Source organism: Chiloscyllium plagiosum, chromosome 40 (assembly GCF_004010195.1).
Source record: "Chiloscyllium plagiosum isolate BGI_BamShark_2017 chromosome 40, ASM401019v2, whole genome shotgun sequence".
NCBI lineage: Eukaryota > Metazoa > Chordata > Chondrichthyes > Orectolobiformes > Hemiscylliidae > Chiloscyllium > Chiloscyllium plagiosum.
This window is the reverse complement of record NC_057749.1, coordinates 13,148,034-13,172,436: the sequence shown is the minus strand read 5'-3', so window position 1 is coordinate 13,172,436 and position 24,403 is coordinate 13,148,034. Positions and strand designations below refer to the sequence as shown.

General features: G+C 40.5%; 1 protein-coding gene across 1 annotated transcript in view; it reads right to left on the bottom strand.

The window, feature by feature from the left end:
• The window catches only part of scamp2 (secretory carrier membrane protein 2), a 45,808-nt gene that overhangs the window by 4,734 nt on the left and 16,671 nt on the right, over positions 1 to 24,403 (bottom strand). Inside the window, exons 2-7 of the mRNA XM_043680371.1 lie at positions 20,977 to 21,057; positions 16,258 to 16,353; positions 8,910 to 8,985; positions 8,075 to 8,242; positions 7,038 to 7,197; positions 3,027 to 3,128 (exon numbers count right to left, since the gene is read on the bottom strand). Of these exons, the coding sequence (XP_043536306.1) occupies positions 3,027 to 3,128; positions 7,038 to 7,197; positions 8,075 to 8,242; positions 8,910 to 8,985; positions 16,258 to 16,353; positions 20,977 to 21,057 (683 nt within the window). The remainder of the gene's footprint in view (positions 1 to 3,026; positions 3,129 to 7,037; positions 7,198 to 8,074; positions 8,243 to 8,909; positions 8,986 to 16,257; positions 16,354 to 20,976; positions 21,058 to 24,403) is intronic.

Below are 24,403 nucleotides of genomic sequence, written 5' to 3'. Positions count from 1 at the left end.
TTAAGCTGGTTACTTTTAGCTGGTGGTAAATTAGCATTATTTTACAGAAACCAAGAATCACTTTTGGCAATAGGCAAACCATTCTGAAAGGCTAGACAACAAACTGCAAAATCATGCCACTTTTATAAAAACAAAATAAGCCAGTAAGAGGGAAGTATTGGGGGAAACTATTGAAATCGTATATAATTTATGAAAAGCAGGTCAAGCTGCTAGTGTATTTTGCTAACTGCATAGGTTACAGAGGACAATTGATTTATGGTTACTGGGCACTCTGAATTTGAGTCTGACAAAGATAGCTCTCCACATTCAGGGCACCAGCTGTTCCCTTCAGCAATCTAATCACCACTTTTCCCTTGGGTTCTCTCTCTCTGCCATGCATTTTCTACAGTCCCAGCAGCACAATGGAACTCATGCTCTGGATCTCATTTTTATGTCGTACACACAGGTATGGAGTTAATCTCAGAACAGTCTGCACTACCATTAAGTGAATATTGCTCTGTGAATTTGCAAACTAGTTTATGGCATAGTAGATAAAACAGAACACAATCAATCAAAAACAGATTAGTATGAACTTGCGTTGTATATCACTAGAATACTGTGCGTGCTAACTCAGCCAGTGGGCTCTTAAAGGCACAAGACCACCCTGACCTGAACACAGATCATCCCCTTGTACCTTGGTGTTGACTGCCTTAGTGGCATTAGCCCTACTTTTATCAGATAGTTAAGAGCCTTTGCTTCTTGAATGACCAGGGATTGCTAGTTAATTTCCCATTGTTGGTCCTTCAAAAGAAATCTGTTCTCACCTTGCAATTTAAAAAATACCCTGGGTGAGAAGCATTTCAGTTTAGCAGAGTTATAAATCTGGGGAATACCATCTTGAACATTTTTGGCTTCACTGTGGTACTATTCAGATTCTATTAAATGCAGAATACACTTCCTCGACGAATGACAGAAATTTTCAAACTTAACACTAAGTCAACATGGGAATCTTTGCACTGTAAACAAATTTCACATTAGATTCAAACGTGGAACTCAGTCCAATTCCATCTGTGCGCCCTTTGGGGGCAGCAGTCTTGCTTACTTTATATAAACTTAAGTCTTTAAAATTGATAGTCACATTTAAACAGCCTATAAGATAGCTTTTTTTGGCCAACTATTGGAAGGAAGTTAAAGTCCTGTCTGTTCTGGGATTTGAAGTAATTGAGAATATGAATCACAATGCAACAAATCACAGACTAATTTCTGAGTTTAGATTTACCAGAAATACCTCAAGGTAGTGTTTAAACTGCATCCGCAAGTGATTGGGTCACCACTTCATAGATTAAATTCCCTACAGCGTGGAAACTGGCTATCCAGCCCAACATGTTCACATAGACCCTCCAAAGAGTAACCTACCCAGACCCATTCCCCTACCCTTTATTTACCCCTGACTAATGCACCTAACACTAGGGGCAATGTAGCATGACCAACTCATCTGACCTGCACATCTTTGGACTGTGGAAGGAAACTGGAGTACCCGGAGGAAACCATGCAGACATGGGGAGAACGTGCAAACTCCACCCAGAGACACAGTCACCTGAGGCAGTAATTGAACCTGGGTCCCTGGCGCTGTGAGGCAGTAGTGCTAGTCACTGAGCCACCATTCCACCTATGAAGTTGTCTCTTTCAGCCTTGCACCTTCTAGATCTGCAAACACTGCCAAGTGATAATTGAATAATCCCACAACTGCAGCAGCAAAGAATGCTTCCAGCCATTTCTTGATCTCATGTGGAGTGAATAGAATTGGCTGAAGACTAGCAGTGATGTCTCGCACCTTTACTGGAATTAGAGATTAATCATTCACTCAGAACTTCTGGCTGAAGACAGTTGCAAATACTTCAGATTGATCTTTTGCATTCATACACTGGATTCCCCACTATGGAGATGGTGATATTCATGAAGCCATCTCCTCCAGTGAATTCTTTGGTTGTCGACCATCATTTACAACTGGATGTGTCAGTACTGCATGGCAAACTGAAGTTGATTTTGGCACTCAGCGCTATCACCTGTGGCTAAACTGTTTGGCACACAAGTAGCCCTGTTCTGTAGCTTCACCAGGTGGGCACCTCACTTTTTGGTATGCTGCTTCTCGCATTCCCACACGATTCTTGATGAACCAAAATTAACTCCATGAACAAGTTCAAATGAACTTAGTTTGGATTAGAGCTGACTGTTACTGAAGTAACACAAAAATCAATCAATCTGGTCCTGTTGAAGTTTCTGCAGTTTGCAGTGCAAAGTTAAGATCGGGTAAGGGAGAATAATGCAAAACCATAAAGATACACCCAGCACAGTCTACTCCTCAATTCAAAATTAGTTAGATTGAATTACTAGATAACAAATTCCTTTTGCACTGTTTGGAGTGTGACCATTTTATTTCCTCAAACCAAATTTAAAGAGCACAGTAATTCAATTTGGTTCTTGGTATAAAGAGATCGAGTGAGCTATCAGGAGTAGACTGCATTTGAATCATTCATATTAAATATGATTCATATTAAATCAATGTAACCAGATAATGTAAGGAAAGATTTGCATTGCCAGGAGTACATGCAATTCAGCTGTAGGAACAATTATCTTGTGACTAGACAGAAGTGTGTGCATTTTGGGGGCTGCAACAAATCTGACCAAATAGCAGTACAGCAACCATGAAAATATTACAAGTGGACAGTCACAAAAGGGATCAAAGAAACTTGTTTAAGGATGTCAGAGCCTAGATGACCCTAAAGAAAAAGGAACACTGATTAAGAAAGCAGTGAGGTTTAAAAACACAACAAGCATTGAGTGGGAAAGAGTGGTCAGTTAAGAAATACGTGCCTCTCCAGTGGCTAGAATAGTCAGCAGGGCATGTCATATCAACTGTCTATACACGCTACTGGAATCTGTTGAAGGAAGTGTATAGAGAATATGCAGAAAGCCACAGATAGCTCACAGAAGACAAAAACACACCAAAGAATATTTCTTTCACTCAGCACTGAATGGACACTTACCTGACCCCCCAATTGGGAATGCCGACTGCCTGAATGACATAAAGAACAATTTGACAGAAGAACACAAAGAAGAAGAAAAAGAAGTTGAATGAGCTGTCGGACCTGAAAAAACAAGTTTAAAAAGTTAGTCTTTTTGAAAAGTTAGTCTTGTGACACAATTAATCAGTCTCAGTTTATTCGAACATCAGTATCTTGCCATTGATTTTCTTGTTACACACAAAGACAACCAGGTCTAAAATCAACTTCCAACTCCTCTGATGCAGTTGGCTGAAATAAGTTACCTATGGCAGATGTTAATAATGTGCTGTAGCACTGAGTGTTATAATTTTTTGAAATATCAATTCACTGGACATGGGAACCACTGGCTGGACCAACATTTCATGCTGTTATGGACTAGGCCAGAGCCCCTCAAAATATTTTAGGTAGCCTAGACCCCGACTTTTTCTTAGTTTAAAAGTAAATGTAAAGTGCCCGTTCCAGTTGCATTGAGACTGGTCAAACTACTCGATGTTAAGCAAAACAAAATTTAAACCACTAGTTAAATACAAAGAGGAATAGATTAGCTTAACTCTATTGGAAAACTTAACAGAATAATAGTTTCATTAACTATCACATGCAGTTCTTCCTCCAGGAGGGAAAAAAGAAAATTCAGAGAACAGCAGGCAGGAGACATTCACTGAAGCTTCCAACTCTGGTGAGACCTCAATAGCTTCTAATACTACTGAAAAAAACAAAATTCAACAGTCTAATAAGAGCTGGCCACATCAACATTTCAGACTGTTTTTAAAAAAAAAACAAACCTAAGGCTTCCCAAGCAATATACTCAAGTGATCTTAACTAGCTAGCTCTATACCTCCTGTTCAATCTTTCTAGAGAAACCAGGACAAAACAACCTCTTAAAACTATTGCATTGTCACAGTGCCCAACCTCACTGGCCCCCAACAAGCTGCCATCTTGAACCATTGCATTGTATTTGGTGTTATTGAGAGGGTGTTCCAGAATTTGAACTCAGCAACACTGAATTAATAGCAATACAGTTCCCAGTCAGGATGAAGCAGTGGCTTGGAGGAGCAACTTGCAGGTGTTGCGTTCCCATGCATGTACAGCCCTTGTTCTGCTAAGTGGGTTGTAGGTTTGGAAGGCGTTGTTGAAAGAGCCATTATTACTTCCATAAATATTAACATTGCAGTTTAATTCAGGTTTTGTCAGTCATCCATATTTCATCTGGCCTTCAGCTCTTAAGTTGCACTTCAAATTTATTTCTCAATCGAGACCAAAAAATCTTTTGTCCATTTTTATTCTAGGCTTTTCACAATTTAAAAACTTGTAATTATTGCATCTCTGAAAACAGTCAAGTAAATGTTGAAAATAATAGCATAGAATTGATCCAAAAATGATTATAAAAAGGACAATATAGAAGCTATAACAATCAAGACTGAAAGGGTTGGGCTTTTCTCAATAAGGGCATGGTGTGACCATTATAAGTCCTTAACAATTATGTAGGAATTTGATAAGTCAATCCGATGCAGAGAAGAGATCACTTATGAAAAAAATCCAAAAACTAGAAGGCAAAGTTATAATCTGGGTACTAATACATACAATCATCCAGAAATTAAGTAGAACGTGAAGCTTGCTACCACATGGAGTAGAGTCAGAGTCACAGAGATGTACAGTACGGAAACCGACCCTTTAGTCCAACTCATCCATGCCGACCAGATATCCCAACCTAATCTAGTCCCATTTGCCAGCACTTGGCCCATATGCCTCTGAACCCTTCCTATTCATGTACCCATCCATTTGCCTTTTTTGATGTTGCAATTGTACCAGCCTCCACCACTTCCTCTGGCAGCTCATTCCATACATGCACTGTCCTCTGTGAAAAAAGTTGCCCCTTAGGTCCCTTTTATATCTTTCCCCACCCGTCCTAAACCTAGGCCTCTAGATCTGGACTCCCTTATCCCAGGGAAAAGACTTGTCTATTTAACCTATCCATGACTCTCATGATTTTGTAAACTTCTATAAAGGTCACCCCTCAGCCTCTGATGCTCCAGGGAAAACAGCCCCAGCCTATTCAGCCTCTCCCTATAGCTCAAATCCTCCTACCCTGGCAACATCCTTGTAAATCTTTTCTGAACCTTCTCAGGTTTCATAACGTTCCTTGGATAGGAAGGAGACCAGAATTGCACGCAAAAATGGTCTAACCAATGTCCTGTACAGCGTAACATGGCCTCCCGACTCCTGTACTCAATACTCTGACCAATAAAGGAAAGCATACCAAATGCCTCCACTATCGTATCTACCTGCGATTCTACTTTCAAGGAACTATGAACATGTACTCCAAGGTTTTTGCTCAGCAACACTCCCTAGGACCTTAACATTAAGTCCAGCTAAGATTTGCTTTCTCAAAATGCAGCACCTCAAATTTATTTAAATTAAACTCCATCTGCAACTCCTCAGCCCATTGGCCCATCTGATCAAGATCCCCATTGTAACCCGAGGTAACCTTCTTCGCTGCCCACTACACCTCCAATTTTGGCGTCATCTGCAAACTTACTAACTATACCTCTTATGCTCGCATCCAAATCATTTGTGTAACTGACAAAGTTGTGGACCCAGCACCGATCCTTGTAGTTCAGACAAATCAAATAGATATTTAAGAGGAAGCTTCCAAGAACAAGGAGAAAAGAATAGAAGGATATACTGTTACAGTTAGATGAAACAGGGTGGCAGGATACTCAAAAATTGGCATTGATCAGCTGGACCAAATGGCCTTTTTGTTCTGTGCCTTCTCCATAAATTTTATAAGTTAGGATGTTATTTACTCAGTTCAATTTCTAGCTTCTGCTTCAAAAAAAAATCATGCTGACTAGTGTAGATTTAGACTTAAAACCATTAATATTTTCTTGAAAGCAAGTTGCACCAAGTCTGCACCAGTCCGCTTACTCCATTGCTCATTTGAACCTTTCCTCCTCCAACACATGTCCCTACATCACAGACTGCAACGGTTCAAGGCAGCAGTTCACTACTATCTTCAGGCAATTAGGCTTGCACAATAAATGCTGGCATAGCTTGCAGCTCTCATCTTGTCAATAAAAAGATGAAAAACTGCTCCAATTTAACTTTCTCTCAGACTTTTCCTCTTTTGGATACAGCTAGCAAAAGGATGCCTAGCTTAAGCAAGAGTTGAGCCAAGGCCCACTAATACTGTAGTATTTCAGGTTATGACTATTCCCGGATACCAAATGCCTTTGTACTTAATTGTATAAATTTAAAAAATGCTGTATACACTCACATATTCTTAAAGTTCTTTATTCCTATGGAGCACATTTAAAATGGAAACTACTAACAAACTTGCCACATTGTCGTCATTATATCCTTCACCTGTGGAGGAGCTACAGCACTGTAGACTTAGTAAGATAGAATACAAAACAACCAATATATACAGACAAACTTGAAGCTGCTGAAAAAGCTCTGCATGTCTGGTGGCATCTGTGAGGAGAAATCAGAGTTAACATTCTGGTTGCAGTAACCCTCCCTCAGAACATTTTTTCTGTTAACTCCGATTTCTCTTCACAAACACCACCAGACTTGCTGAGCTTTTCCAGTAATTTCTGTTTTTGTTTCTGATTTACAGCATGCAGTTTTATCGGTTTCAATTTCCAGATAATGTCCATAAACAAGTATAGACTTCACTATTAAGTCCTTATTTCATATTTTGGCTCAATCATCCTTTACACACATTTGTGCACAGATCCAGTTGGTCTCCCATCCTCAAAGTTGGTTTCACCCAGGAATACATTTGGTTTCTACTCTGCACACAATGTCACAGGAAGTCAAAAGCCCTGCCTTACATGGCAAATTGCAGATGTGTTATTTTGCATGCTACATGGTTACATGAACACAGCCATTCAATAAACCAAAAAAAATTAAGTATTATGAAGCAGACCCGGTCTTATTGAGGTGAACCATAAAGTGAAAAGAAAACCAGCTCGGATCCAGAGGACATTTTACCTGAAAGCCTTGTATATTGGCCGATACCAACACAGGAAGGCACAAGGGGTGAAGAGCAAAAACCATAAGATTGCTAAGCCAAAGTCAACTCCAAACTTTGCGTCAACAATAAATTCAGCCAGGCAAGCAAGGAGGTTCAAGAACAGTGTGACTGCATGGACTGTTGGAAGAAAAACCAGATTTCAATAACTTGTGAGCATACTTAATTCTACATATCACTCAAACAATAACTTTGGAATCTCAAATTTTAAAAACACCTCCAATTGAATTTCTGCAAACTTCACCAAACAGCACACAATTTCACCAGTTTATGATGTTGAGTTGAGGCTAGCATGACTAGCTCAATGCTCATCAACAATGCAACTCCACAGCCTCTTTTGTTGTTATCTTTGAAAGGGTTTACAAGGATGCTGTTGAAGTTGGAGCGGTTGAGCTATAGGGAGAGGTTGGATAGGCTGGGATTATTTTCCCTGGAGTACTGGAGACTGCAGAGGGTTCTCGGGTGGTTTATAAAATCAAGAAGGGCATGAATAGGGTGAATATCCAAGGTCTTTTCCCTAGGGCAGGGGAGTCCAAAACTAGAGGACATAGGTTTAAGGTGAGAGGTGAAAAGATTTAAAAGGGGCTTAAGGGGCAACCTTTTCACAGAGGGTGGTATTTGTATGGAATGAGCTTCCAGGTGGTGTAGTGGAGGCTGGTACACTTAGCACATTTAAAACGCATCTGGATGGGTACATGAGGACATGGACCAAATGCTGACAAATGGGACTAGATTAATTTTAGGATATCGGATTAGCATGGACAAGTTGAATGAAGGTCTGTTTTCGTGCTGTACATTTATGACCCTGCATAATTGACTCACTTGTCGTTTGCCATCTGAGATAAGATAAGGTCTTCTAATCAGGTTGAAGCTCAATTTATTAACTTACACCAATAATACTGAATGTTTTCACTAAAATGCACAACTGCAAAGATTTGTACAAAAATACTTCGGTAGGGGTTGAAACAAAAGGCAGGAATCATTGGCTGCAACTTACACATCCACAAGTAGTACAGCATTTTTACTGTCCTCTGAAAGCCTGATGGGATCTCTGCTGCAAAGTCCTGGTAGAAGCATGGTTTGATGGGGCAGAACGAAGGAAAAGGAGGCCAGTTATTTCTTTTTGCTGCATGGAGGAATGAAGAAATTTTGCTTTCAAACAAAGCTTAAAAGAAGCAGCGTATTTTAAAGACCTGAAATCCTGAATGTTCTATACCTTTAGCTGATACGATGTTTGGACCAAATTCAGTTTGATTTGACACTATTTAACTTCACACAACAATTCTTCAAGAGTTCCAAATGTAGTACTAATAGTCGGGCAACTATGAAACTACTTTTGAGAATGTGCTTAACATTACTTTGGTCTAGTCTCAATAATTAGACAACCACCAAATGTAGAATCAGACTTGCAACACAAGAGGTAACTCAACTATAAAACCACTTCTGGAAATTATCACAGTTGAAGTTGTTTTGTTCTTGTAATAATATTTAAAAAGGGAGGGTGTTTGGAGAGAGATAGGCGTCTCTTTGCTCATTCAGACTCATTCTCTCCCCACCATACATGCATGCATCATCTTTATGCACATAATCCTATACCCAAGCTCAAACAACCCTACCATCCCATCTACATAATCGCTCACCCTCCACTCCCAGCCTGACATCCTCCCACACAATCCTCCCTCACAACCTATGTGTATCTCATTCCCTACAGAAACGCCACCTCCACACATACTCTCTCCAGTCTCCTGAACCATCCCACACAACCACCTACCATCCCCAGGCCACATGTCCTACTGCATATCCAACCCACTAAACCCACCACCCTCATACACAACCACCATCAGCAGCTTTTCTTTCTAGTTCTTCCTGCTGTCGAAGCAGTGCCAGCTGTGCAGCTGTAGCACTGACCTGAATAGGATATAAAGTAAGTGTAAATAATGGTAAAAATACCCCTTAACACTATGATAAAACAGGCGGGTCAGTTCACAGACCAACTGGAGCACAATGATCACCTAACTAGCAGTTTACATAACCTTTAGACAGCACTAACACTGCTGTTCATTTTTTTGTTCCTGCTTTGCCATCTTAAAGCACTTTTTGTAAGCAAAGCTTGATCAAAATGCAAAAAAATTGGAGAACGAGAAGGGCGTTGTGGTTCTGTTCGCCGAGTTGGGCATTTGTGTTGCAGACGTTTCATCCCCTGTCTCGGTGACATCCTCAGTCCTTGGGAGCCTCCTGTGAAGCACTTCTGTGATGTTTCCTCCGGAATTTATAGTGATTTGTATCTGCCGCTTCCAGTTGTCCGTTCCAGCAGTCCACTGCAGTGGCCGGTATATTGGGTTCAGGTCGATGTGCTTATTGATTGAATCTGTGGATGAGTGCCATGCCTCTAGGAATTCCCTGGCTGTTCTGTTTGGCTTGTCCTATAATAGTAGTGTTGTCCCAGTCAAACTCATGTTGCTTGTCATCTCAGTGTTTGGTACTAAGGATAGCTGGTCATATCGTTTCGTGGCTAGTTGGTGTTCATGGATGTGGATCATTAGCGGTCTTCCTGTTTGTCCTATGTACTGTTTTGTGCAGTCCTTGCATGGGATTTTGTACATTACATTGGTTTTGCTCATGCTGGGTATCGGTCCTTCATCCTGGTGAGTTGTTGGCTGAGTGGCTGTTGGTTTGTGTGCTGTTATGAGTCCTAGTGGTCACAGTAGTCTGGCTGTCAGTTCAGAAATGTTTTTGATGTGTGGTAGTGTGGCTAGTCCTTTGGGTTGTGGCATGTCCTCATTGCATTGTGTTTCCCTTAGGCATCTGTTGATGAAATTGCAGGGGTATCAGTTTTTGGCGAATACATTGTAGAGGCTCTTTTTGCAGTTCTGGTGTGCTGCAGTGTGTTGTGGCCTTTTTGAACAGTGTCTTGATGCAACCTCCTTTGTGTGTTGGGGTGGTTGCTTTCGTAGTTTAGGACTTGGTCGGTGTGTGTAGCTTTCCTGTATACCTGTGGTGAATTTTCCATTCAGTGTTCTCTATACCATCATGTCTAGGAATGGGAGTTGGTTGTCCTTTTCTTCCTCTCTAGTGAATCGGTTTCCTCCGAGTGTGGCGTTGATGATCCGGTGTGTGTTCTCTATTTCTGTGTTTTTAATGATTACAAAATGAGAGAAACAAAGCTCACTACTTCAATAATTTCAGTCCGAGACCAAAAAATCTGAATCAGTAGTGTCATTTATTTTACACTTGCAAGTGGGTGTGATGTCACAAGGCAGGGACAAAACACACACCGAATTTGACAAACGCTCGATATTTATATAATTTGGCTTCTTTTGTTTTACATTGCTCTTCCCCTATCTACATCCTCCAGTTCCCCAAGACTGGCCCCATTATTCCTGTTTACCCGGTCTTGTCTGTGACAAAATACTTACTCTGACCTCAAGGCCGTATGCCCTCATCCCATCCTTTGCTTACCATTATCTACACCCTCCATCTGTGCTGCCCCTCACAGCATCTTATCACTAAGCCCTTTTAATTGGGGTTTGTTCCCACGTCTCTGTACAAGTGGGAAACCTACTGTTTATACAGGCCTCTCTTCACAGCATTTCATCTAGTGCCTGTATTTCTACTATTGTTTTGCAATCACGTTTCATGCTGGCATACAATTATATATTTCCTCCACACAGCCCCCACCCCCGCCTTCCCAGCTCCTGGCCGAAACAACCCCACACCGGTGTGAGTTCATTCACCCCGCACCAGAAACCATAATTGCAGAATTGCAGATCTGCAGAAGAAACATTAATTTACCTATATCCCACACAAAGGTATCATCTACATATCTGACCCAGGGTTTGGGTTGAACTTGCATTAAGACGGTTTGTTCTAACCTTTGCATTACCGCTTCTACTATGAGTCCAGAGATGGGCGAGTCCACGGATGTGCCGTTGATTTGTTCATATATTTGGTTGTTGAATGTGAAGTGTGTTGACAGCCAGACTACTGCGACCACTAGGACTCATAACAGCACATAAACCAGCCACTCTCAGACAACAACTCACCAGGATGAAGGACCCGATACCCAGCATGAGCAAAACCAACGTAATGTACAAAATCCCATGCAAGGACTGCACAAAACAGTACATAGGACAAACAGGAAGACAGCTAACGATCCGCATCCATGAACACCAACTAGCCACGAAACGATATGACCAGCTATCCTTAGTAGCCACACACTGAGATGACAAGCAAGCAACATGAATTCGACTGGGACAACACTACTATTATAGGACAAGCCAAACAGAACAGCCAGGGAATTCCTAGAGGCATGGCACTCATCCACAGATTCAATCAATAAGCACATCGACCTGAACCCAATATACCGGCCACTGCAGTGGACTGCTGGAACGGACAACTGGAAGCGGCAGATACAAATCACTATAAATTCCGGAGGAAACATCACAGAAGTGCTTCACAGGAGGCTCCCAAGGACGGAGGATGTCACCTAGACAGGGGACGAAACGTCTGCAACACAAATGCCCAGCTCGGCGAACAGAACCACAACAACGAGCACCCAAGCTACAAATCTTCTCCCAAACTTTGAACTAGAAGAAAGTGGAGATGGCACTTTGCAGTTAGATGCAAAGATCCTAACCTAACTGATGCAGTGGAAGGTTCTCTTTCAGCTGACTGCAAGTGCCCCATGTGAAATGAGCAAATGGCAACTCATCCCAGTCTTGACCACAGACGATGGCATAGAGGCAAAATTATTGAAGTAGTAACACCAACAGCCGGCTACGGCTTTGGAAATTGTGTTTAAATTCCATACAGCGGCTGGCAGAACTCAAGTTCAGTTAAAGAGAGAAAAAATCTGGAACTGAAAGACAGCTTCATAATCTCTATTTACAGAAAAAGAAATCATCCGGTTTCTTTTAGGAAAGGAAATCTGCCATCATTACCTGGTCTGGTCTATGTGCAAGTCCCAATTCACAACAATGCGGTTACTCTTTATTAACCTCTGAAATGGCCGAGCAAACCTCACAGCTCAAGGACAACCAGGGATGGGATCCAATGGAATAGAAAAGGTTAAAACACAACAAAAACAGGCAATGATAATATGTAAAAAAAAACATTTTAGTGCACTTGGATTCACTCAGGTTAGAATGGGGCTGCGCTATTAAGCTCAGCTAAGAGGTGCTTTTCATGGCATCCCATAATATGAAAACTAAAGTGGAAACACTGCAGTCTTTACTGCATAAATTATAGTCAAAACAGATGAATGATTCCATCAACATGTTAAATGTTGTGCAATGGTTATTATTGAACTACAATATACAAAGAACATTTATCCCGCTATAAGCTAATGAAAAAGTGATATTGACAACAGACATGACATAATTTTCAACTCAAAATGGAGGCAACTACGTACAAGGTGCCAGTTAGAGGTGGCAGGTTTGGCAGAACCAATGGGAAACACAAGGGGCTGTAACTGTGGTTTCCCACTTATTCAGCTGCATGCGTTGGATCATGAGGCTACTAAAACTGAATTTAACAACAACACTGGATTTTACTAATAGAATTTGAACTTGGGATTTGTGTTGATACCCATCATGATACAAAGATATTACTTTGCTCAAGCAAGATCCACTTAAGTGTACATTTCAAATAAGTGATTAGAGATCTACCATTGTGGGAACAAAACCTTAATAAACTTAATGTTACAACTTGGACTAATAAAAATCTTTTTCAGGAAACAGCTAGTTTGCCTACCTGATCCTATCTTTCTTCTCACCTTGTCTTTACATTCGAAAGGAATTGCCCCTAACAAACTGCAGGTCTCTGAATACTTGTCATTGTTAATTGGTGTAGACAGTGGACTGGATAAGGTAGTCAGAAACTTCCTGGCCTGCTGAAACAGTAGTATCTGCAACACAAGCTTGACAGTCTAACTCCATGATCTTCAATAACTGCAAGAGCCCATCTCAAAAGTTCTCACTGATTGTATACTGTTGGGATTGAAGATTATAAACACACCAACTTTCCAAACCCAAAAACAAACCCGCAGGATCAGCATGAACTAATCAAAATGAAAAATTTAAGTTATGGAAAGTAATCAAGATTTTAATTCTTAAAAACGAAACAAAGTTGAAAAGGAACTGAAAGATTTAAATCTGCCTCAATCACAAAAAAATATATCATTTCAGAATAATCTGACAACCTAATGTTCAGAAAGGATAATTAACCTTAAAATCAATGAGCTCCTGTATAAACTTGGAGCATAACTGAACTTTTGAGACAGACTTTTGTTTTATCAACAATGTTCTAGCACAAGTCTCAACTCAAAGCTAATAGTAATACTAAATATAAAAGTTTTAAAATAATGCTAACTGAATTCTAACTTTTCAGATATCGCAACCTGCAGAGTTACTTCAACTGCAATTGCTGCAGCTTTGAAAGCTAAAGTGGCTTATAAGTGTCAACATATACTTTATAGTAATGCAATCTCAATTCTCAGGGGAGGAGAAAGTGAGGACTGCAGATGCTGGAGATCAGAGTAGAGTGTGGGGTGCGCTTAAGATATAGCGACCACTGTAGCATGATTTTATCTTTTCCCAATGGCAATTTAAACCAGCACTCTAGATAAAAATATTTTAGTGTGCAGTTTCAGCAAGCAGGTAAAACACAAGTGTCAACACATAGCAAACAAGGCATTAAAAACACCCAATATTATTCTCTTTCAAGTTTTAGAATGCAAACGAAGTGATTACCATTATTTTTGTTTCAATCATCATTCAAACAAACTACTTTTTAAAAAAAAAATCAAAATATTTAACATTCCAAAAACAACAAAAAAAAATCAGTTTCTCAGGGTCAGAGACTGTTGGCTAGTAATTAGGGAAAACAAAAGTTTTTTTTACACGAGTAGGTAGGGTATGGAATGCACTACCTAGAAACGTGGAGGAGGCAGCTTCAACTGAGGCATTCAAGACAGCATTAGATGATTATGTGGATAGAAATTGGGTGCAGGACATGGTGAAAGTTCAGGAGATCAGAACCAGGTAATGCTTGATCGAAGAGCCAGTGCAGAAATGATGGGCCAAATGGGCCTCCTGCGCCATAACAATTGTGATATAAAAGGTTATGGGGAGAATGCAGGAACAAGGTACTTAGCTGAATTTTCAAACATTATATTGAATAGCAGATAAGTCTCAAAAGGGCTGAATGATCTCTACCTCCTCCTTTTTTCTATGTTTCTATGTTCAGCAGCTCAGCAAGTTAGTAATTAAGATCAGTGGTTCAGATAATACTGTTAATACCAAAATGATTAAAAAAAAGTCTTAAATCTAAAAACATTCATTTCAGAGAAACTCAAACAAGAGAACTAGAAGGATTATGAATGTGAATGGGTCCATGCCAAATAGTTGCATGTGCAGAACAGTGGCACAACATATCATTGCTGAAACATGTTGCATCATGAAGTAGTCAGATGATCTGGACGACTGTTTTCCGGCAAAATTAATTAATTTTCTACTCCGTATAAGTACCCAAATTCCATCAGGCTGTTGCTCCAGTCAATTTCCTAATTATAGTCAGTCACAAGCAAAGGTCTGAAAACAGCATGTCCATCCAGTCACAGGGAAATTGCAAATCCCGGACTTTTTAATAATTGCTCTTAAAATTCTGGACAAAGTGACTGACTTGAGCAACACCTAGTGCAATTTGACATAATGTGTAAGGAAACAGTGATGAAACTTAAATTCGTAAAATGATTAAGATAGATTTTAACTGCTTTTATTGTTTCACTACACAGGTAATTCATAATAAAACACATTAATTTAGCACATCAATTCCCCAGGATATTTGAGTATTACAGTAACAAAGTTACACAGTTGCGGCCAAACCAACCAATTTGCTCATAGGAAATATTTCACAGACATCATGAAATGAGGAAATGTTGGTCAGGATTTAACTCAGTTCTTCTTCAAACAATACCATGGAATCTCTTACATAAATCTGGGCAGACAGAGAATCTCAGTCTGAAGTCTAATTTGAAAGATTGTTCCGTCAACATTGTAGCATTCCCTCAATACTGCACTGAACTGGCACAAACTTGAGTTGTGTACTTCCTCCCTCCTCACTAGCCAATGTGCCAGACACCTCCCACGTGAAGCAGTGATTTACCTGCATTTTATTCATTCAATCTCGTCTACTGTACTTGCTGCTCACATTGCGGTCTTTGGAGACAGTGCAGACTGGGTGACTGCTTTGCCAAACATCTACATTCGGTCTGTAAAAATGACTGCAAACTTCTGGTTACCTGCCCAACTTCTGTCTCAAGCTTGCTGCAGTGCTCGAATGAACCTCAGCACAAGGTGGAAGAACACCACTTCATTTTCAGTTTGCGAACGTTGCAGCCTCTGGACTGTATATAGAGCTCAACTATAAGGGCTTGAACACCTTCTCTCATATCCTTACCTCAAGCCTTGGCATCACATGGGCCACTATCTCAAACAGGAGAAAGTGAGGTCTGCAGATGCTGGAGATCAGAGCTGAAAATGTGTTGCTGGAAAAGCACAGCAGGTCAGGCAGCATCCAGGGAACAGGAGAATCGACGTTCCGGGCATGAAGAAGGGCTTATGCCCGAAACGTCGATTCTCCTGTTCCCTGGATGCTGCCTGACATGCTGCGCTTTTCCAGCAACACATTTTCAGCACTATCTCAAACAACCCATTGTTAGCCACTAATGGGTCCCCTTAACAGCTATTTACGTGCTCAGGCTGACCTTTAATCATTCCTTGGCCCAACTGTTTCTCTCTCTGGGCTCCATCTCCACCTATTATTTACTCCTTCTCATTCCTTTCCCCCACTCACCCCCACCCGTTTAAGCACATACACCTATATTCTCTCAGCTACAATCAGAGTCCAATGATCCTCCTTCAGAAGAATTAATTCTGCTTTCTCTCCACAGATGCTGCCAGACCTGAAATTTTCCAGCAATTTATGATCTTATTTCTAATTTCAAACATTTGCAGTTCTTTGGTTTTTTTTTGAGCAGTGTTCATCTGCAGTGTCACTTTAACCCACAACATTCTGACTTACAAATGGGAGAATGACCAATCAAATTAAATTGGTCTCTATGGAGTGGGGTGTTTTCTATAAAATTGTTCAGTCAACAAACACAGACTCATCACTCCATACCTGTGGACTGGGTTCCACTGTAGGCTGTAATATTGCTGGCTGAGAAGGAGTTGTCTTCTGTCCCGCTGGTATTTTGGTATCTGAAATAGGTGGTGTCTAAGAACAAACAAAAACAAAGCATAGGAATGAACTACATTGCTAAATTTGAGTTAAGCAGCTGCAATTGCTCTCCATGTGCACACTGGGAATTCACTGGGAAATTCAACAAATACAGCAACCAATATTTAACAATTTATGAAGATTTTGAGGCAAATGACAGGTTAGTGTGTATTTCTGGTAGCAGCTAGCTAGACATGAACACTGCTCAAACAGCAGGTAAATGCACTTTCTTTTAGTTACGACCATGGTGTGGAATGCCCAGCTGAATCAATTAAACAAGTAGCAAGAATGTCTAAGCAATATCCCATTTGAAATTGTGATATTGAATAGTTGATGACCTAGTGGTCGCTTTGCTGGACTGTTAATCCAGAGATGAAGTGTGTGGTGCTGGAAATGCGCAGCAGGTAAGGCAGCATCCAGGTGCAGGAAAATCGATGTTTTGAGCATAAGCCCTTGATTAGGATTTCTGCACAGATTCTCCTGCACCTTGGATGCTGCCTGACCTGCTGTGTTTTTTCCAGCAACACACTGTCTCTGCTCTCCAACATCTGCAGTCCTCATTTTCTCCGTTAATCCAGAGACCCACGTAATGGTCTGGGGGCCAGAGTTCAAATCCCACCACAGCAAATGATAGAATTTGAACTCCTAAATAAAAAAAAATCTAGAATTGAGAGTCAAATGATGGCCATGAATTCACTGATGTCCTTTAGGAAAGAAAACGGCTATCCTTGTGTGGCCTGGCCTACATGTGACTCCAGAGCCACAGCAATGTTGTTGACTCTGGAAAGGTCAATAAATGCTGGTATAACCAGTGATGCCCTCATCCCAGGAATGAATGAATTAAAACAAAAAAAAAATGGTCAGGAGTGATGGAATTCTCCCCATTTGCCTCGATGAGTGCAGTTCCAATAGCAGCTTGACACTATCCAAGTCGACGTAGCCAACTCGCAAGGAACTAAGGGCTATGGGGATAGTGTGGATAAGTGGAATTGAAGCACCCATCAGCCACGATTAACTGGCGGAGTGGACTAAATGGGCCGAATGGCCTTGCATCCACTCCTATGTCTTATGGTCTTGATTGGCACTATATTCACAACATTCATTGCCTCCATGCACAGTAGGGTGTACCACATACAAGATGCATGATAGAAATTCACTAAAGAGTCTTAGACAGCACCTTCTCCAACCACTGACCGAGAATGACAGAAACATGGGTACACCCCCATCTGCAAATTCTTCTGACATGGAAACATATTGCTGCTCCTTCAGCGTTCTCAGTCAAAATCCTGGAACTCCCTCTCGAAAAGCATTCTGTGTCTACCTACAGCACATCTACTGCAGGGGTTCAAGAAAGTAGCTCACCTTCTCTAGGGCAACTAGATATAAGCAATAAATGCTGATCAGCCAGTGAACGAATTTAAAATAAGTTCACTCTTAAACCAGAGGGATACCAAGGATTCTCTCACTGGCTGTGTGCATTGCATTAAGTAAGGAGAAATCATACAATACTAATCCTTATCCAGTGACCTTTGTTGGGAATACATGGATATTGGGCCATGACTGCCAGGTTAAAGTTGCATTTGATTCCTACCTTCACTATCAAGCCCACTCAGGTGGTGACAAGTCAATGGGCCAATGTACTGTTAGTTGAGATTGATACCTCAGTGAGGAGAGACTGAAAATAAAACTAACTTATATTATACACACTGTTCAGAATGTCCTAATAATGCAGATCTAAAATAACTGGCTTCCAACAGCTATTATATTATTTCTGGCTATTCTTCACATTAAAGACTTCCAAGCCTACTTTCTCTGACAAAATCTAGTACACAGCCACATGTGTGCATTTGTAATATTTGAAGTCAGATGCCCAGCGTGGAAACAGACCCCTCGATCAGACTCGTTCATACCAACCAGGTATCCTAACCTAATCTAATCCCATTTGCCAGCACTTGGCTCATATCCCTCTAAATCCTTCCTATTCACATGCCTTATATGTTTAATTGTATCAGCTTCCACAACTTCTGGGTGCTCATTCCATACACACAACACATTGGTCCTCAGGTCCCTTTTAAAATCTTTTCCCTCCCACCCTAAACCTATGCCCTCTCATTCTGGACTCCCACACCCAAGGAAAAAGACGTCTATTTATCCTATCCATGTCCCTCATGATTTTATAAATCTGAGGTCATCTCTCAGCCTGACACTCCAGGGAAAACAGCCTCAGCCTATTCAGCCTCTCCCCATAGCTCAAAACCTCTAACCCTGGCAACATCCTTATAAATCTTTTCTGAACCCTTTCAGGTTCCATAACATTCTTCCAACAGGAGAAACACCAGAATTGCACAAAATATTCCAAAAGTGGCCTAACCAATGTCTTGTACAGCTGCAACATGACCTCCCAACTCCTATACACAATGCTCTGACCAAGGAAAGCATTCCAAATGCCTTCTTCATTATCCCACCTACCTGTGATGCCACTTTCAAGGAACTGTGAACCTGCACTCCAAGGTCTCTTGTTCAAAAATACTCCCCAGACCCTTACCATTAAGTGTAGAAGTCCTGCTCTGCTTGGCCTTTCCAAAATGCAGCACCTCACTTTTTACCCAAATTAAACTCCATCTACTACTCCTGAGTTCATTGGCCCATCTGATCAAGATCCCACTGAACTGAGGTAACCTTCTTTGCTGCCCACTACACCAATTTTACTGTAATCTACAAACTTACTAACCACACCTATGTTCACATCCAAAATCATTAAAATAAGTAAAAAGCAGAGGACCCAGTACCAATCCTTGTGGCACACCACTGGTCACAGGCCTCCAGTCTGAAAGGCAACACTCCACCATCCTTTCTTCAAACTGGTTCTGTATCCCATGTGATCCAACTGTGCTAACCAGTCTATGAGAAACCTTGAACACCTTACTGAAGTCCAAATAGATCACATCCACCACTCTACCCTCAATCCTCTTTGTTACTTCTTCAAAAAAACTGAATCAAGTTCATGAGACATCACTTCCCACACACAAAGCCATGTTGACTATCCCTAATCAGTCCTTGTCTTTCCAAATACATGTAAACCCTGTCCCTCAATTCCCTCCAACAACTTGCCCATCACCAATGTCAGGCTCACAGATCTATAGTTCCCTGGCTTTTCCTTACAGCCTTTTAGTAGCACCACGTTAGCCAACCTCCAGTCTTCCAGCACATCACCTGTCACTATTGATGATACAAATATCTCAGCAAGGAGCCCAGCATTCACTCCCCTCGCTTCCCAGAGTTCGAGGGTATACCTGATCAGGTCCTGGCCATTTATCCACTTTTATGCATTAAGATATCCAGCACCAACACCTCTAAGAGATTTTTCAAGATGACACCACCTATTTCCCCACATTCTATATCTTCGATGCCCTTCCCCACAGTAAACACTGATGCAACATGCTTGTTCAGTATCTCTGCCATCTCCTGCTGTTCCACACAAAGGTTGTCTTGGTCTTGGAGGGGCCCTATTCTCTCCCTCGTTAGATTTTTGTCCTTAAAATATATTTACAGAATCCCCTTGGACTCTCCTTAACCCTAACCTTGCCAAACTTATATCTCCTTTTTGCCCTCCTGATTTCTCTCAAAGTATATTCCTACTGCCTTTATACTCTATTATACTTTAGATTCACTATCTCTGCTTCGTTCTTTTCCTTAAAAGAATTTCTCTAGTTATCCAGCATGCTCTACAGGTACCAGCCTTGTCTTTCACCCCAACAGGAAAATCTGTATCTGGACTCCATTATCTCATTTTTGAAGCCTTCCCATTTTCCAGCCATCCCTTTACCTATGATCATCTGTCCCCAATCTAATTGTGGAAGTTCTTGTCTAATACAGAGTCAAAGATTAGCCTTACTCCAATTTAGAACTTCAACTTTTAAATCTGGTCTATCCTTTTCCATCACTATTTTAAAACTAATAGAATTATGGTCAATACCCTAACTAACACCTCAGTCACTTGCCCTGCCTTATTTCCCAAGAGGTGGTCACGTTTTGCACCTTCTCTAGTAGGTACATCCACATACTGAATCGGAAAATTCTCTTGTACTCACTATTATTGCATTAAATCAAATTACAGAGTAGGCATTTAAAATGAAATTGCCAACAAAGCAAATCTCAAAACAGTCCCTTTCAAAATACTTTCACAACTAAATCTCATCTTTCAACCAATAATTGACAGTTAAAATAAAAGTTGACATGTTCCTAACTTACAAACCAAAATCTGAGGAATTCTCAGTGGATTTCTCAAATTACACTAGCAAAATTCCAACTTTAGCTGCCTGCTACATTTTCAATGTCACCTTAGTTGCTCATCTAACCACTCACCCATATCAATAAGAAAGCGAAATAACCTTCCTGAAAGTCTATCAACCTAGTTAAAACCAAAATCTCAAATGACTTGCAGCCAAGAAATATTGCTAAGCAGAAAATGTACACAATTACTTCCTTCCCATCTCCCAAGTAAAATTCCAGCTTTCTGTACATACACACCTTTAGCTATGCCCAGACTAAAAATAAAGAATGAAATTCATTTTTGGCAGAACAGAGAACAAAAATTACAAAGCAGAAATCAGGACTTACCAGCCTAGAGTTTTCAGTAAATGGATTGAAGTCATCAATACCTTGCTGATTGGCATTTGTCAGCTGAGTTACTGATGGATCCTGAGGAGAAAAAAAAAACAGGCTGAGAACAGTAATTGATAGTATTCAACAGAACAGGATTCGCTCAAGGAAGAGTGAAAGGGAGGATCTGAATCTAGATTAATTAGTGGGTAAACACTAAAGTGAAGTCAACCAGTTAGGTGGCTTTTTGATCTCATGTCAGGCAGTGCAATATTTAAACTTCTCATTTTTTCCTCAATCTCTCCTTGGACTTCTATTTAGACATATTCACAAAGGCAGTAGGATTAGTGAACAAAGTAATAGAACAAGCAGCTTAGTTTTCCAGTCAACTACCCTGACTCCATCACATTCGTAAGTACTAACTGATCCTTGAGTGCCAAGTGTCTTCAGGTACTTCATTGTCAACACCTAGATAGACTGTGCTATCGTTTTTGACAGTAGAGTAGACCGTAATGACTCACTGCCCAGGTGAAGCATCCCTACTATCACCATAACTGTCATAAAATTAAATCAAGGACACATACAGAATATTTCATTTTCCTCCATTACTACTAAACTTTACCAACAGAAGTGCTTGGTTGCCTCATTAAAATGATTGCCTTACAGTCACATATCATAGCTATCAACTGTTCCCTCTTGAATGGATAACAGTTTTAGTGTCAAGAATAAAAAGGTAGAGATTTTTCACAAGGAAACCATGTCAACAGCATTATGCAAAAGCACAATGTCACATTTAAATTGGTGGTAATTAAGTGAGGGACTTCTAGCTTATGCTGTTCCATTGCATACCATTCTTTAATGGCTCCATCAAGAAGTGATGTTATTCTTCTACCTCAGTATTCTTAAACAAATGGAATTTAGTGCAAATCTACTGAACGTTAATGTCCAATATACTATTGAACTTTTGGCTCCACACTAGCAACATTATGTACCATCACCATTAAGAATTCCCTGGATTGCCTCTCAACATTGTCCACAAAAGACACACCTCTACTTTGCCAAAGTAGAAAATCAATTTACCAAGTTTGAAGATAGAGCCAGATGTTAAATTGTATACTGTATGAACAGGCCAGTTACAGTAATACATCTCAATCATGGTTCATGAAATTAAGCTCACTGATGATGTTGCCCAGCATGGTGACAAAACGTCTGAAAATGAATCTTCCAGTTCAGCAAGCAAGCTTACATCCAGAACTTCAACCTTAGCTACTAATATAAAATTCATTAAGTCTTCAATTTTGCAAATGATGCATCATTCATTTGTAAGTTGGTCATAAGTCAGTGCATTAAAATTCTCATTAGTCAGGGTGGATTTCTAGATTTGTCAATAATTCCCTGGTCTCATGTTCCAAGTGAATTTAACAGGCTGTTTGGGCAAACTAAATATGCCAGGCTGATTTTAGACCCGGTATTGAGGCAGTGTCAAAAGATGTCATCTTTCAGATAGGACATTAAGCCAAACCCACATGCCCCTCAACTATTCCAAGTGCCTTAACAGCACTTATTCTCAAACAATATCACAGATCAACTGAAAAATTCTCTTAATGCTTTAAGTGTACACAGTTCCTGCGACAACATTTCATAGTATTGCCTGGAGAAAACAAAAGTGTACAATTTATCACAAGTATTTGTTTCTTTAGCCAAAACTGATGCAAAAGTGATTTTAGTGCTGCTTACTAAAATTTCAATGAACTAACTTCATGAAACGGATCTAATTTTGGGTATTCATATTCCCACTCAAATTGCCCATCTCATTACAAAACAAATAACTTGAAGGCTCAGCATCGGAATGTGGGTTGACTCATGATCTTTCTCCAACTGCATCTTTCAAACGCCATAGTAATTAATCCCAATTGACAATCTGTTCGATCACAAAATGCATTAACATTCAGCCTATACAATCATTGTCAGTACTATTAAAAATAAAAAGCTGTATTGCAAAGTTGAATCAATACCTTAAATACTACAGCAAATCAAAAGTCCACTTTCTAGCTTGAGATCAAACTAGCTCACTATTTCAATTAATGTCCTATATTAGTTTATCACCAGTTAGTGCCCTCAGTACCTTGATATGTATATTAAAAGGTGCCGAATGTGGCATTCAGCTCGACTAAAATTTCAGTTGAGCGGTAAAAGCATAAAAAGTAACCAAACTATACAAATTAAACACTTCCATCACTGCCCGATCTGACTTTTGTCTTCCAAACTTTTCTTGACAATTATTTTTGGCTAGCAGCTACTAATGAGTATTATTCCTGACTGGTAAAATAGAGCATGCTGGAAAGGTTTAACAGACTTAAAAGTAAATAAATGCTGAGGTACTCATAACTCAAAATAAAACAGAACTGCAGACACTGAAGGTCTGACACAAAAAAAAGATTGCTGGAGAAACTCAACAGGTCTGTCAGCATCCGAAAGAAAAGTCAAGGTTTCAATTGGGGCGATTGAGGCGAAGGTCCAATTGGGGTGATTGAGAGTTATAAGGTAGCCAGGAAGGACCTGAAGAGAGAGCTAAGAGCAGCAAGGAGGGGACATGAAAGGTCCTTAGTTGGTAGGATTAGGGAAAACCCTAAGGCTTTCTATAGGTATGTTAGGAATAAAAGAATGACTAGGGTAGGAATAGATCCAGTCAAGGATAGTAGTGGGAAGTTGCGTGTGGAGGCTGAAGAGATTGGGGAGACACTGAATGAATACTTTTCGTCAGTATTCAATCAGGAACAGGACATTGTTGTCAATGTGAGTACTGAGTCACAATTAAGTAGAATGGATGGCTTTGAGGTATGTAGAGAAGAGGTATTGGAAATTCTGGAAAGGGTGAAAATAGATAAGTCCCCTGCGCCTGATGGCATTTATCCTAGGATTCTCTGGGAAGCAAGGGAGGAGATTGCAGAGCCAATGGCCTTGATTTTTATGTCCTCGTTGTCTACAGGAGTAGTGCCAGAAGACTGGAGGATAGCAAATGTCAGGAATAAAAGAATGACTAGGGTAGGAATAGGTCCAGTCAAGGAGAGTAGTGGGAAGTTGCGTGTGGAGGCGGAAGAGATTGGGGAGACACTGAATGAATACTTTTCGTCAGTATTCAATCAGGAACAAGACATTGTTGTCAATGTGAGTACTGAGTCACAATTAACTAGAATGGATGGCTTTGAGGTATGTAGAGAAGAGGTGTTGGAAATCCTGGAAAAGGTGAAAATAGATAAGTCCCCTGGGCCTGATGGCATTTATCCTAGGATTCTCTGGGAAGCAAGGGAGGAGATTGCAGAGCCATTGGCCTTGATATTTATGTCCTCGTTGTCTACAGGAGTACTGCCAGAAGATTGGAGGCTAGCAAATGTGGTCCCCTTGTTCAAGAAGGGGAGTAGGGATAACCCTAGAAACTATAGGC